The sequence below is a fragment of the Leptosomus discolor genome, chromosome 6 (genome assembly GCF_034619465.1).
Source record: "Leptosomus discolor isolate bLepDis1 chromosome 6, bLepDis1.hap2, whole genome shotgun sequence".
Classification (NCBI taxonomy): domain Eukaryota; kingdom Metazoa; phylum Chordata; class Aves; order Leptosomiformes; family Leptosomidae; genus Leptosomus; species Leptosomus discolor.
The window spans coordinates 346790-359920 of NC_141396.1; the positions used below are offsets into that span (position 1 = coordinate 346790).

Here is a 13131-nt window from a genome sequence, read left to right on the forward strand (position 1 = left end):
ATTAAAAATAAACCTGCTTTCTACTCTAAGAGTTCCGCTGACTTCAGAGAGATTCTCCAATCTCAGTAATTTAGCTCAAAGGTGTTGTAAATGGGTCTGTAATTGGCACTGTCTGGAAAACTGGTAAGAGGTAACCATTTTCAGTTCACAGAATAAAAATCTCTACATTTCTGCGTGTGCCTTTTAAAACATCTTTTATACGCTGCTTATGAACACAGAAGATTGAAAGAGGCTAGTAAAGGCTAATACATACCTATCAAGTACATAGCCAAGAGCCTTATGCCGTATTCCTGAGTAAACCGATGGGCTTGTTTCCCAAGCAATTAAATTGGAAGCATCATGGAAAAGATGAATGTTTACCAAGTCAAAGGCACTATGACAAAAAGGAAAAAAATAAAGTGATTCAGGATAAAAGAAAAAACCATTTGTTGCATCAGCAAAGCATTCAATATAATAACACTTACTGTATTCGCTCTTACGTTACTGTAATATTTACTCACACAGACTGTGCAGATTAAGCTATCATCATCAGAAGATTGTCAAAGACTATCATCAAACTTACAATAACCCATCTACATGTAAGATTGTATCTAGGCTTTTGCTTAATGTATATATAACGTGCAAATGAAAAGCTATTTGTCAGTTACAATTCACAGAAATCAGACAGTACCCTCTCACTAAAGTATTTTTAAAACAAAGTTAAATGTGTAAACAAACAACTTCAAGTTGATATAGCTGTGGCTAAGTACCCAGTAGAACTGTGGCTGTGCAAGGAACAAAATAAAAAGCTATTGACAGGAGAATTTTACTGACATTAAGGTCTAAATCATATCACTGCAACTCCTCATCTGTCCCTGTGTGGAGAATGCCAAGATAACAGTGGTCAAACCGCCCACCACTTCCAGTCGGGAAGAAGACACAGGCTGCTCGGACTGTGCCCGTGGGATCACAGAACCAGAGAATCATTTTGGTCAGAAAAGACCTTTAAGATCATCGAGTTCAACCGTTAACCCAGAACTGACCAGTCCCACTAAACCACGTCCCCAAGCACCACCTCTACATGTCTGCTAAATACCTCCAGGGATGGAGACTCCAGCACTGCCCTGGGCAGCCTCTTCCAGTGCTTGACAGCCCTTTCAGTCAAGAAACTTTTCCTCATGTCCAACCTAAACCTCCCCTGGCACAACTTGAGGCCGTTCCCTCTTGTCCTATCGCTTGTTACCTGGGAGCAGAGACCGACCCCCACCTCACTCCAACCCCCTCTCAGGCAGCTGCAGAGAGCGATGAGGTCTCCCCTCAGCCTCCTCTTCTCCAGACTGAACACCCCAGTTCCCTCAGCTGCCCCTCACTGGGCTTGGACGAGGAGCCAGCCTCAGAAACTCAGTTAAATTTGTGAAATTTCACAGCTTTGCTGCCTAAGCTGAAAGACAGGAGTATTAACTCATCCTTTGCTACTCTGCAGTGAGGTGGGGGGTCTGACAGCAGCCATTCTCCTCGCTGCGGGCTGGCTCAGCCAAAGCCCACTGCATTGGCGTCTCCTAGTGCACCCTGGAAGGAAGCAACCCCAAGGGGTAAATGCTGTCTTGGCTTTGGGAGCTCTGTCCTCCAGGAGGAGCACGCAGGACAACATCCCAGCATCTGCCTTGTGGGATGGCCAAAGACTGACAGAAAAGATTTTTGAAAAGAATCCTATTGCTTCTATGAAAAATCTATGGATTTTGGTTTAGTTGAGGACAAGAGAAATAGGGATATTCTTGAGGTTCCTTCTTAACAAAATCAACTTCAAACCCCTGTGAAACAGAAATACCTTCTTTTCCCCTCCCTTACATAAAAGCTAAATCACAGAATCACAGACTGGTTTGGGTTGGAAAAGACCCTAAAGACCATCCAGTCCCATCGCCCTGCCATGGGCAGGGACACCTCCCACCAGACCAGGCTGCTCCCAGCCCCATCCAGCCTGGCCTTGAGCACTGCCAGGGAGGGAGCAGCCACAGCTTGTCTGCTCCAGTGCCTCACCACAAAAATACCCTCCTTATGTCCAATCTAAACCTACCCTCTTGCACCTCAAACCACTTCACGCAATCCCACTTTTCACTGTGGCAGAAAACCTTCACACAGAAGGAATTTTCTGTTACAAACACGCCAAGACAGAGGTATTTCCTATTGTCACCTACGTTAACCACATAAGAGGTGTCACTTCCAGCGGGCTGGAGTCACTGGAAGGCAGGCTGTCTTTCTGAACTCTGGCTTCCTACTGCCGACAGACAGGACACGTCTGGGTGGCAAACAGATAGCTATCCAGCTGTAACAGCCAAGCTGGCATTCTGCTTTACATTTGCTCTGCTTGTGGCTTTTTGTGCCCTAGAGCCCAGGTCTGCATTTTTAAAGACTATCGTCTCATTGCTTTGCTGTTAAGCTCTTTCGGTCATGGGACATGGCGCATCACAATGAAACCAGAAAATCTGGAATACTCTTTCCACACAGATTTAGCTACACCACCCCCCCACCATCCCTCTAACAAAACCCCCTCAAACACATCAGTCTGTGCAGGGATTCCTGCATACCGCTTTGAGGCACCGATGGAAAGTTGTCTCCTGAGAAGCTCCAAAAGGGATACTTAAGGGATAGCACTGACAATGTTGTGTTTTGGAAAGGAGGTCCCTCCATCACCTGCAGAAAGTTCTGTGCCCACTAGCTCCTACACGCATAATGCTGCTACGGGCCAAAAAAAAAGCTGTTGTACTTCACTTTGAGGGCACACTTTCAGTTAGTGTTTCAAAAATACTTTTTGGGTAGGTTCCACGAACACTAATAATCATTCTTACACTGGCACTGGACTGACAAGGGTAAAAAATTTCCTGGGTATAGTTGAATAGATTTCTTTAAACTTCTTCTAAACGACAAAGAAACAGAAATTACATACCAGAGTAGAGGTAAGTCTGCCCCAGAGAACTGTTATAAGAAACAAGGCTATTTAAAATGCTTTATTCTCACACTCAGAAAAAATGCTGGTGAAAATTGGTTGTAGCTGATCCAAAGCAGCCAGCACTTACATGAGAAAAGATGTTATGGGAAGAATGGAGGCAAAATGAAACTGCCACAGCGCTAATAAAAGTTCACTCTTGCTGACGTTTTCAGGCAGGATGGGGGTGGTCATACTAGACCTGTTTAAAGCTCTCTGCCCAAGTATGCTTCAGAACTGTTCCTGTCCTTGGCAGCTCAGGCATGCTCCATGGACAAAGGACCTCCACCAGCTCCCCTTCACAGACGTGTGGGTTCTTGGTTTTCCTGTCTGAGACTCCCTTAAAAAATGCTGATGGCCACAGAAATGCTCCTCAGCCACGCGCCACTCCTCCAGGCACTGTGTATTTCGTGGCTACTCCCCTTTCGGCAGCTCTTACCTTCACAGGCTGCAGACACAAACCGAGACTTTGTGAAGGGCTCCAAACCCGTGCGTTCTCCATTTTAGGATAAGCTAGATGCAGAGGTGCTACTAGATAAAGCAATAAAACACATGTTCTCACTGATGAACATCATTTGGGCTTAGCCCAGAGCCACCTATGGATTTCAAGCTGCCCCTTCCCAGAAAAATCCACTGAATGTCCTCTCAGTGTCTTCCCCCTCCCTTGGCCTTTTGGCTAATGAAAGGTCCATTTAGTGAGTTTTCAGAGCCCTTTATGAGGTGAACCACAGCTCAGCCCCACCACCCGACTGTACTACCTCGCCTGGGATTTCAGATTTAAAAACCAGTTTTTCCCATTTCAGAAGCCGAGCGTTTTAAATGTGAACAAACGGCTAAATCACACTGACTTTGCACTACTACTCCTGTGCACAGACACCTCTTGTACGAGAATTCAGTGTGGGGATAAAAACCTACAGAGAAGGCAAACATACCTCATGTTCAGAAAGGAGCTTGCAGCCTGCCAGTGAGAACGTGGGAACAGACTGGCAGAGAGAGGAATCAAGCAGAAACCCCCAGCTGTGCACAGGGAGATCCCCCAGGTCGTGAGGGAGTCAGGGACAGATGTGGACACAGCAAGTAACGGCAGGCAAGCCAGCGAATGCACGACAGATACCCAGGCGACCAAGCAGTCGGCATGAAGGCCTCTTCCAAAGATGCTGGTGGGTTTTTTTTGGCCCAGGGAACAGTGTATCTTGCTGAATGACCTCACAGCGATGATGAAGTAGTCCCACTAACCTTCCTATTAAGATATATGATCAGTATGTGGAGATGATGGCTTGAGAGGTCCACTCCTGCCTGTCTGAAGGATGAACAGAAAGAATCCCTGCAGGACAGTGAAACCTCATGGCACAAACTCACCTCCTGTGTCAAGGAATCTATAATCCATCCCCATCTGCCTAAAAGTTGCTTGTTCTTAACGCTTGCTAATGAAGGACCTTCCACCTACCATTTCCCTGTCCTTAAATGAAAACTTTCATCATAGTACCTGTTTTCCTCAAGTGAAACTGATTTCCTTCTGCCCTTTCTGCAGGGGAGACAGATGGCAACCAGTCTCCCAGATGTGGCGAACTGAATTTTTTCAACTCTACTCAAGTACTCCTACCATTCTGGATGAGATCTCCTGTTCTTTTTCCAGCTTACCTAAGGCACAGCACTCGGAACAAGAAGAGTACTCTATCAAAGGCCTTGGCAGCACTCAATTAAATAATTACCATACCTTCCCCCCTTCATGTCCTTCACATGATGTATCTGTTAACACATCTCAGTAAGATAATAATGAACCACATTCCATTTCTTCTCCCTTGATTCTCTTCCACAGTACGGGTAATGAGTCACTTATTCCCAACATTGTATTTGTGCTTTTGAATTCTCCTCTCGAAGTGCAATGCTTTGCACTTCCCTGACTTTAATCTTGCAATCCTACTTTCTCTAAAGTAGCAAAGCAATTTTGATTGCTGATTCTGACCTCTGATATACTTGCAAATATTCCCAGGTTGGTGCCATATCTACATTATATAAATGCATTCTCACTCCATCCTCCCTACCAAGCACAAACCATATATGCCAACTGTATTTAGGACTGTAATGCATTCAGGGACTGTCTTGCACCTGTTAACACAATAATACTAGGAACTATTGGAACAGAAATGATTACACTCCCCCCTGCCCTTATATTCAAGGTACTAAAAAAACAAAGGGAAAAAAGTGCATGTAGTTATGTAGTTACCTTTTGGTTTTTCTTAAAATGAGATCTCTGAGTGCCCCAGGATTCCTTAATTCTTCATTCACACCAAAGATAAGCTAACGAAGAATAATGGATGTGAAACATCTGGATTCACACAGGAACCCAAGGGGGGCAGATCACTGAATCACAGAGGAGGAAAAAGAGGATGGTTCACTGAAATCTTTTAAGGTCCCTTCTTTAGGTTTTTGGAAGCCCTCTGTTTTGGCATGAGGTACATTCTGTAAGGATGTTTTCCTAGGCAGGGAAAATGAATAGCTGCCTTCAAGGATTCACACAGAAGCATTAACAACTTAACAACAAGTCTCCTGGCTGTATTTTTATTGAACTATTAGCATGTAGAAACGCATAGATCAACAGTAATGATTATGAAAATGGCCAGAACTTTGTTCATATGCATAAGGCTGCATTTAAACACTTACAGATGCATTATGTGCTTAGACCTAATCAGGTGTATTTTCTAACCCTCTGTATTTTCCATAATATTTCACTTCCATTCTCCAGAAATTGTTCACAGTAACTTGCCCCTTCAACTTCTCATTAGAAACGTTTGAGATCTTCTTAGATCCTGTGGATCATAACCTCAGACTATTCCAGACATGAAACTAATACCATATCTCACCTCACTACAGATGAGAAAAAGCTGTGAGCCTCCTCACTCTCCCTTCCCACTATACTCCTAGGAAACATAAGCACAGTGTGTTATCTGATCAGCACATCCACCTACAGACTGCTCCTTCCAAGAACTATCCTTTTTTAGTATCAACCTGCAGGAAAACATTTCCTTTAAATCTACCTCTGAAGAGTATTTTTTTCTTGGAAAGGCCTGAAAATGAATTCACATTATTTTTTCTGCAAAGAGGAAATCCAAGAGGATAGGAAAGACAGAACCTGGAAAAGTCATGTTATCAGAGGAAAGGCCAGATTAGCAACTGGTGCTAAATACCCGCTTCTGCAGATCTCTACTGCTGGAATCACATGCCATGTCATATGGAGCTGGAAAAATCAACAAAAACCTCTATTATCCCATAGCTACCTGCCTGATTTCTGGGTCACGAGTCTGTAAAAGGAGAAAACCTGCTGCTTTTTCATTTTTCACAAACTTAATCTAATAAACATGCCTATGCAAACAAGCAAGAACACTGTTCAGCATTCAAGTCAGCCTGTGTGAACATTTATCAGACTTTGCAATCAAACTTAGAGTTTTAAGACATGAAACGACCACAGGAGGAAGGGAAAAAATGTTGAACCTTCACATATGTTCAGGTGATCGTAATGTAAATAAGCAGTAAAGACCAAAATTATGAATAGATGGTAAAAATGTATGGTCAGATTTCCAGGTAGGACTAGAGAAATCTGAACCCTGTGAAGTTTATTGAGCTCTCCTTGTGGGAAGACATGGAAAATTCTCAAGCTCTCTCGGGTATAGTGTTTTGCACCATCAGCTGCTCCCCCAACATACACTACTACTACTACTATTACTGTTATTAAAGACAGCATTTTCAAACACAGTCAGTAATAGCTTCAGCCATGAGATACACCTCTTGTCAGCACTAGTTGGCACTGCTTCCTCCAGAGACAGCGATCTAGCACGTAACGCCATAATGACGTTCAACCTGTTTTCATGCAGTTGTCTGCTCTCCTCAGCCCCCACTTCTTTAGGCTGCTGGATGATCCCAAAAGCAAAAAATGTTTGTTTGTGTAGATTTTCCCAACACATCTTCTGAGGAACTCTCTCTGCTTTGGTGACAGCCAGGGTACCCTGAACTTCAGCTTAAGTCTTGCTCGGTGGGACGTTTCCCCAGCAGCCTACGCGTGCACAGACGAGAGGCTGCTGCCTGCTCTTGCTGCCCCTCCATCAAACCCTACCACTGACCGCTGGGCTGCCAGGGGCTTTATTCTGCTCGAGGATGAAAACAAGCAGCCTCACAGAGAACAGGTCCATGCCTTGGGTTTAAAATGGGAATGCTGGCCTGAATATGACAAAGAAAAAGTTCTGTTCCACTAAAAGGAATACAGTAGGGGCTGTTTTTGAAAAGCTGCATTCCTTAGAAGTAGGGTCCCTCCACTGACTTCAGTGGAAACTGGACCGGGCTTACAGCCTTCCTAGGGAACAATCTCTTTCCTCGGAACCCCAGAGGTGCGGGCTGCATACACCTGGGCACAGGTAGCTGACCCAGGCGAGACACTGCAGAGCCTCGGCTGTATCAGGCGTGACGGGGAGCAGCAGTGCGGGACGCCTGTAGCCCCACACCGTGGCCTTGGTCACAGCTGCCAAGCTTTTTTGGTCATGCTTGATTCAGAGGCTGCCTATGACCTGAATTACCCCACGCTAATTGCACATACGTGTCAGTATTAACATCACATTTTGTTAGGCATCATTACAACTTACCGAGCATTACGCGTTCAACAAATAACAAAGCAAAGCAACTGTTTTGGAGCCAACCTGTTCTATGAATAGACCAATCTATACATACGAACACCTTCTCTGAAATAGCTGTTAACAAAAACATACATAATATACACATAATCAGAAACAAAGACGCAACTTACCAATCAGTAATACACCATCTTGTTCGAATGAAACCTTTTCTGGACCACTTGCACTGAAAAGTAAGCAAACAAGAATCAGTCACCGTAAGTAAGGGATTACTATGAAAGTGAAATGTACTGACACAGAGAACAAAATAAATCAAAGTTCATCCATATACTGCAACTAATAAGCACTACACACCAACTGAGGTACCTTGAAAACATACTCATTTTGTCTCTCATAAATCCTGAAACTATTTACATTTGTGGTCCTGCAGCAGTTATAAACTTACATGTAAAATTCACATAAGCCCTGGTAGTTGCTTATAGATGGAAGATAACCAATTAGGAAAGCTTTACAACTGTATTTATGCTTAGCCTAAACCAGCAAATTCTTACTGCCTATGCACGAGTGTCTTGGCTTCTTTGTAATTTTACCTGAACTGTAAAATGTCATCGGAGATTTACATCAAATTAAAATGAATGAGATCTTCTAGAAAGCTATTTCTCCTGCTGAGCCAACCCGCCCAATATTTCTATAAAAGTTAAAGGGAATTTAAATAATGGTAAAACATTACATTTATCAAAATGGCAACGTCCGCGAGAAAGCCACAAATCAGCTCATGCCAACATGTGGCACTTATGATACAGCAAAAGGATTTTTTCAGCACCACTTCTAAGCCACTGCCATAAATTACACCCTCCCACAGAAAGACATGATTCTGCATCCTATTTATTCACTGTTAACAATGAATGTGGGGCTAGGCTAATGTTCTCTGGTAATGAATATTGTACCAGACAGGCCTAAATAATGATGCCAATGATTCTGCAGCAAAAGACTGCAACTCCTTATTACAAATAAAGTGCCAGACGTAGCAGAGCACACCCCACCCCACCCCCCCCGTTCAGGGGTATAGCCCTCCGAAGGCTCTCCTAAGGCACTGCCTTCAGAAGAGACTTGCCAGATGTATTTATCCGCCTCAACCGGAACAGACAGTGCCCATGAAATTTCAGAGTCCCAAATACTGCTGAGATAGTGAAGTGCCTCGCAAAATCAAAATGGGCTGGTTCCTAATCACTCTTCAGACAACAGCTACCCATCTCCCACCTCCTCCGCTCATCAGGCACAAACACGTAACCACGGGCAAGCCCAACCAGACGTACCACCACTCCTCTACTGGGGCCCCTTTCCCATTGGGTTTCTCCTTGCATTCAAAATCTGCTCATGGGGATTTTAAAGTGTTTATTTTACTGAGTAAATACTAGCTTGCTCCTGAAAGCTTGAATGTGAAAACTATTCATTGATATGCAGATGACCTATCCAAACCCAGGAGAATTTGCAAAGTTACATGTAAATGACAACTTACTTCATCAACTGCACTCAACTTCAGAGCCTGTAATTTTGTGGGAAAAGTGTTACCTACATGCTACAAAACTAAGAAGTAAAAAATCGTCTACAAAATTTATGCACAGTTACATACTCCAGATTTTGGGAAACCTGTCAGCAGCATTTCTCACTTCAGGTGGCCATTTCAGAATGACCTTTCTGCAGGCTTGCGGGACCTTCCTACACAGACTGCTAGAGCCCAATTCCACCGCGAGAGCCGTGGGGAAACGGCAGCTCGGCTGCTGCCCTGGGGTGCGGCTGTGCCGGCCCTGCCCCAGAAGGGCTGGAGCTTTTCTTGCACAAGTTTCATCAGCTTTGCATTGTACCGCAGTGGGCAGCACACGGAAGGTGTCCCCTCGAGACCGTGGAGTCCAGGAACAGTGACTGACAGCAGTCCTTTATGCAGTCAATCAAAGTTCGTATTTTGGGACTGGGGATGCACAGTGAACAGCTTTCTTCTGCTCTTGACTTATGTCTCTACTTACAGCTGGCTTTCAGTGGCTCACAGGACATACATTAAGAGAGGAAAAAAATGAATTAACAAAACAAATGTTTAGCCAAATGTGAAATTTCCTATAGACAAAATGAGAAAATCCTCCTAAATCCAGAAGGCTTACACAGAACAAATGGACTTCTCTTCTGAGCATAGGTGGCGTTTGCAACACCCCCCGCACATCTGTCCTGTGACTCCTGGCAGCTGACTGCATCAGTTCTGTAACTACAGATGGCGGGGACAAGTGCTTCTGAGACATTTAGTAATTAATGCTTGTTGATGCTTATAGGTGCTTAAATCTTTTAAGAATTGGGGCTTTTGAGAGCAAGTAAATTTGCCTAGGTCTAATGTAGTCATATTCACAGAGGAAATCCTAACAGTTCACTACTCTGAAGCCCAGCTGATGGATACATTCCGAGGGGAACTAATTTCTCTGAATCCTTATTACTTTTGTCTTAGGAGAGCCCAACTTGTGATTTTTCTTAAATCGCAGCTCTACTGAGAAAAACTCCGTGGTGACTGTGAATAAATACCTACCTTATTGTAAATATTTTTTTTTTCAACTGAAAAATAACCTCCTCTGCAGATTCAGTAGTCAATCTGGTCAACCACGGAATGGCTGGCTGCAGGGCTAACACACCAAATGTTCCTAACTTTCCGGCTTTCATGGCTGAACTACATATCCCATCACCCAATAAGGTCTCTCCTCTTCACAGTTTCTGTGATGATCATGTCAGCACAGTTACAAGCTGAAATTTGGCAAAATGTCAACATTTATTCAAAGCAAAACAATGAAAAAAGTTAAATGCTAAAAGCATTCAAAATTGGCTTAAATCTAATCACAATCAAAAAAGGGGAGTTCTGTCACTTCATTCTTAAAAATAACTATGTAGAACTTTTAATTACTGAAGAATGATACATAGAGCTTAAAATAGCCCAAGCCTATGATGCGGCCCAAGACAATGCCTTCAATCAACCCGTAATTCTTCATGTGCCATTCTCCTCTTTGGCAACGTAAGAGGTACTTCAAAAGATGTAACATTAGAAGACGGCCAATCAGACCATGTTGCTTAGAGCCACGTCCAGTTGGGTTTTGAGCACCTCCAAGGACGGCGATTCCACAACCTGTCTGGGCCCCTCTTCTGTTGTTCACCCTCACGGTGAAATCTTTTCCCAGATTTACTCAGATTTTCCCTTGCTGCGACTGACAACTGCTGCCCCTTGTCCTGCTGCTGCACACACACCACCAGAGCCGCCTGGCCCCACCCCTCAAGAGCCACCAGTTGGCCACTTGTGCTGGTTTTGGCTGGGCAGAGTCAATTCTCTTCACAGCAGCTAGTATGGGGCTGTGGTTTGGATTTGTGCTGAAAACAGTGTTGATAATTCAGGGATGTTTTTGTGCTGACACGGCATCAAGGCCTTTTCTGCTCCTCACCCCACCCCACCAGCGAGTGGGCTGGAGCTGCACAAGGAGCTGGCAGGGAACAGAGCTCAGACAAAGGGATATTCCATACCGCATGATGTCAAAGCTGAGGGGAAGAAGCAGGAAGGGGAGGACGTTGGGAGTGACGGCGTTTGTCTCCCCAAGTCACCATTACAGGTGATGGAGCCCTGCTCTCCTGGAGATAGATGAACTCCTGCCTGCCGACGGGAAGCAGGGAATGAATTCTTTGTTCTGCTTTGCTCCCAAGCATGGCTTTCGCTTTGCCTATTAGATTGTCTTTATCTCAACCCACGAGTTTTCTTCTCACTTTTACCCTTCCAACTCTCTCCCCCATCCCACCAGGTGAGTGAGCAAGCGGCTGTGTGGGGCTCAGTTGCCGGCTGGGGTCAAACTGCAGTCAGCAGCGCGGTTCCCATCGCCTCCCTCTCCTCTCCTGGTGGCGCTGACAAGCTCTCTGGCTTCTCCTCCCACACCCCGTGCTCCAGCCTCAGCGGCGTCTCTGCTATACTCATTCCAGTTTGCCCATGTCTGTCTGGTACAGGGGTTCCCAGACAAGACACTGGAGATGTGACGTGGCCTCGGAGTGCCAAATAGATGGAGGAGTCCCTTCCTGGGACCTAACGCATCCTGGAATGCTCTTGGCCTTCTCTGCCACCAGAGTACAGTGCTGGCTCATGTTCAACTTGCTGTCTAATAAGATCCAGGTCCTCTCCTGTTTTCTGGATGGTCACCTGCAGCCTGCACCACTTCACGAGGTTATCCCATCCCAGGGACAAGGCTTGGCACTAACCTCTGCAGAACTCCATGAGGTTCCCATCAGACCACTTCTTCAGCCTGTTGAAGTCCCTCTGAACAGCAGCCCTGCCCTCCAGCCTATCGACTGCACCCCCAACTTGACATCACCTGCAAAGCTGAGCCAGCACTCCACCCTGTTGCCCAAGCTGTTAAGGAAGGTGTTGAACAGTACCAATCCCAGCATTGACCCCTGAGGAACACCACCAGCAAACAGCTGCCAGCTGGACTTTGTTCACCGCCCTGTGAGCCTGGTGGCTGGCCAGCTTTCCAGCCAACTTATACTCCACCTGCCCAGTATACATGTCACAATTGGACTTCAAGGACGTTGTGAGTGACTGCATCAAAGGCCTTGCTAGAGTCAATGCATACAACATCCAGAGCACTCCCCTTGCCCACACAACTGGTCATCCAGTAAGATTTGCTCCATCACCTTCCCGTGACTGAGGAGAGGCCTTCTGGGACCCTTCTTGAAAACGTCTGTGACATTTGTGTTTTCCCAGCCCTCAGGAACATCTCTCTTTTAAGATGGCAGTGAGAAGTCTCTCAATGACATCAGCCAGATCCCTTTCTCCCTTGGATGTGCCCTGCCTGCTGCTACAGGCTCATGCATGTACAATCAGCTCAAGGTTTTGTGCAATCGGAGCGTATGAGACCAAGAGTCCTGCTACCAATCACCATCCACTTCTCCAGCAGGCCATCCCACAGGACCTTGCTCTGATTCTGTCACCGATGACCTCACCAACACAAACAATACCAGTATAAAGTACACCCAACCCTTGACACTGCTGCCTTACGCTGTTTCATGCGAACCTACATTGATACAAGCCAATTAAAAGGTATTTGCAACACAACTTATATTTCATGACATGATAAACCACAGAATTTCTTATAGTAGCTTGGTGTTTCCTTACCTGTACACTGCAAACACTGGTTTTAAGGGCAGTAGTACGTATTAGAGGCTATTTTGCCAAAAATTCACTTTAATATGTGTAACTGAAATTCTGACACCTCTCTGTCAGAAGTCCTTAAAAAAAAAAATTAAGACAATCACAATCTGAAAACTTGTAGTTACATTCCGTCAGCCTTTTCTTTGTGAATAGAGTCTCTCAGGAGATCGTGCTGACCTTTTAAAACCCCCCAGCAACACCACCTACATAAATAACCTCTGCTACATCGGGTAAAAGGACCTCCAGACAGCATTAACATGAAGAGAGAGGTTATAGAGGGCTAATGTCAAAAAGCACTGTGAGCAATAAGTAATGCACACAAACCATGA

At 45.0% G+C, this 13131-nt stretch overlaps 1 protein-coding gene across 1 annotated transcript in view; it reads right to left on the reverse strand.

Moving 5' to 3' along the window:
- Window positions 1-13131, reverse strand: part of INPP5A (inositol polyphosphate-5-phosphatase A) — a 247016-nt gene that overhangs the window by 91080 nt on the left and 142805 nt on the right. The window contains 2 exon segments of the mRNA XM_086466868.1: window positions 254-373; window positions 7758-7810. Of these exon segments, the coding sequence (XP_086322994.1) occupies window positions 254-373; window positions 7758-7810 (173 nt within the window).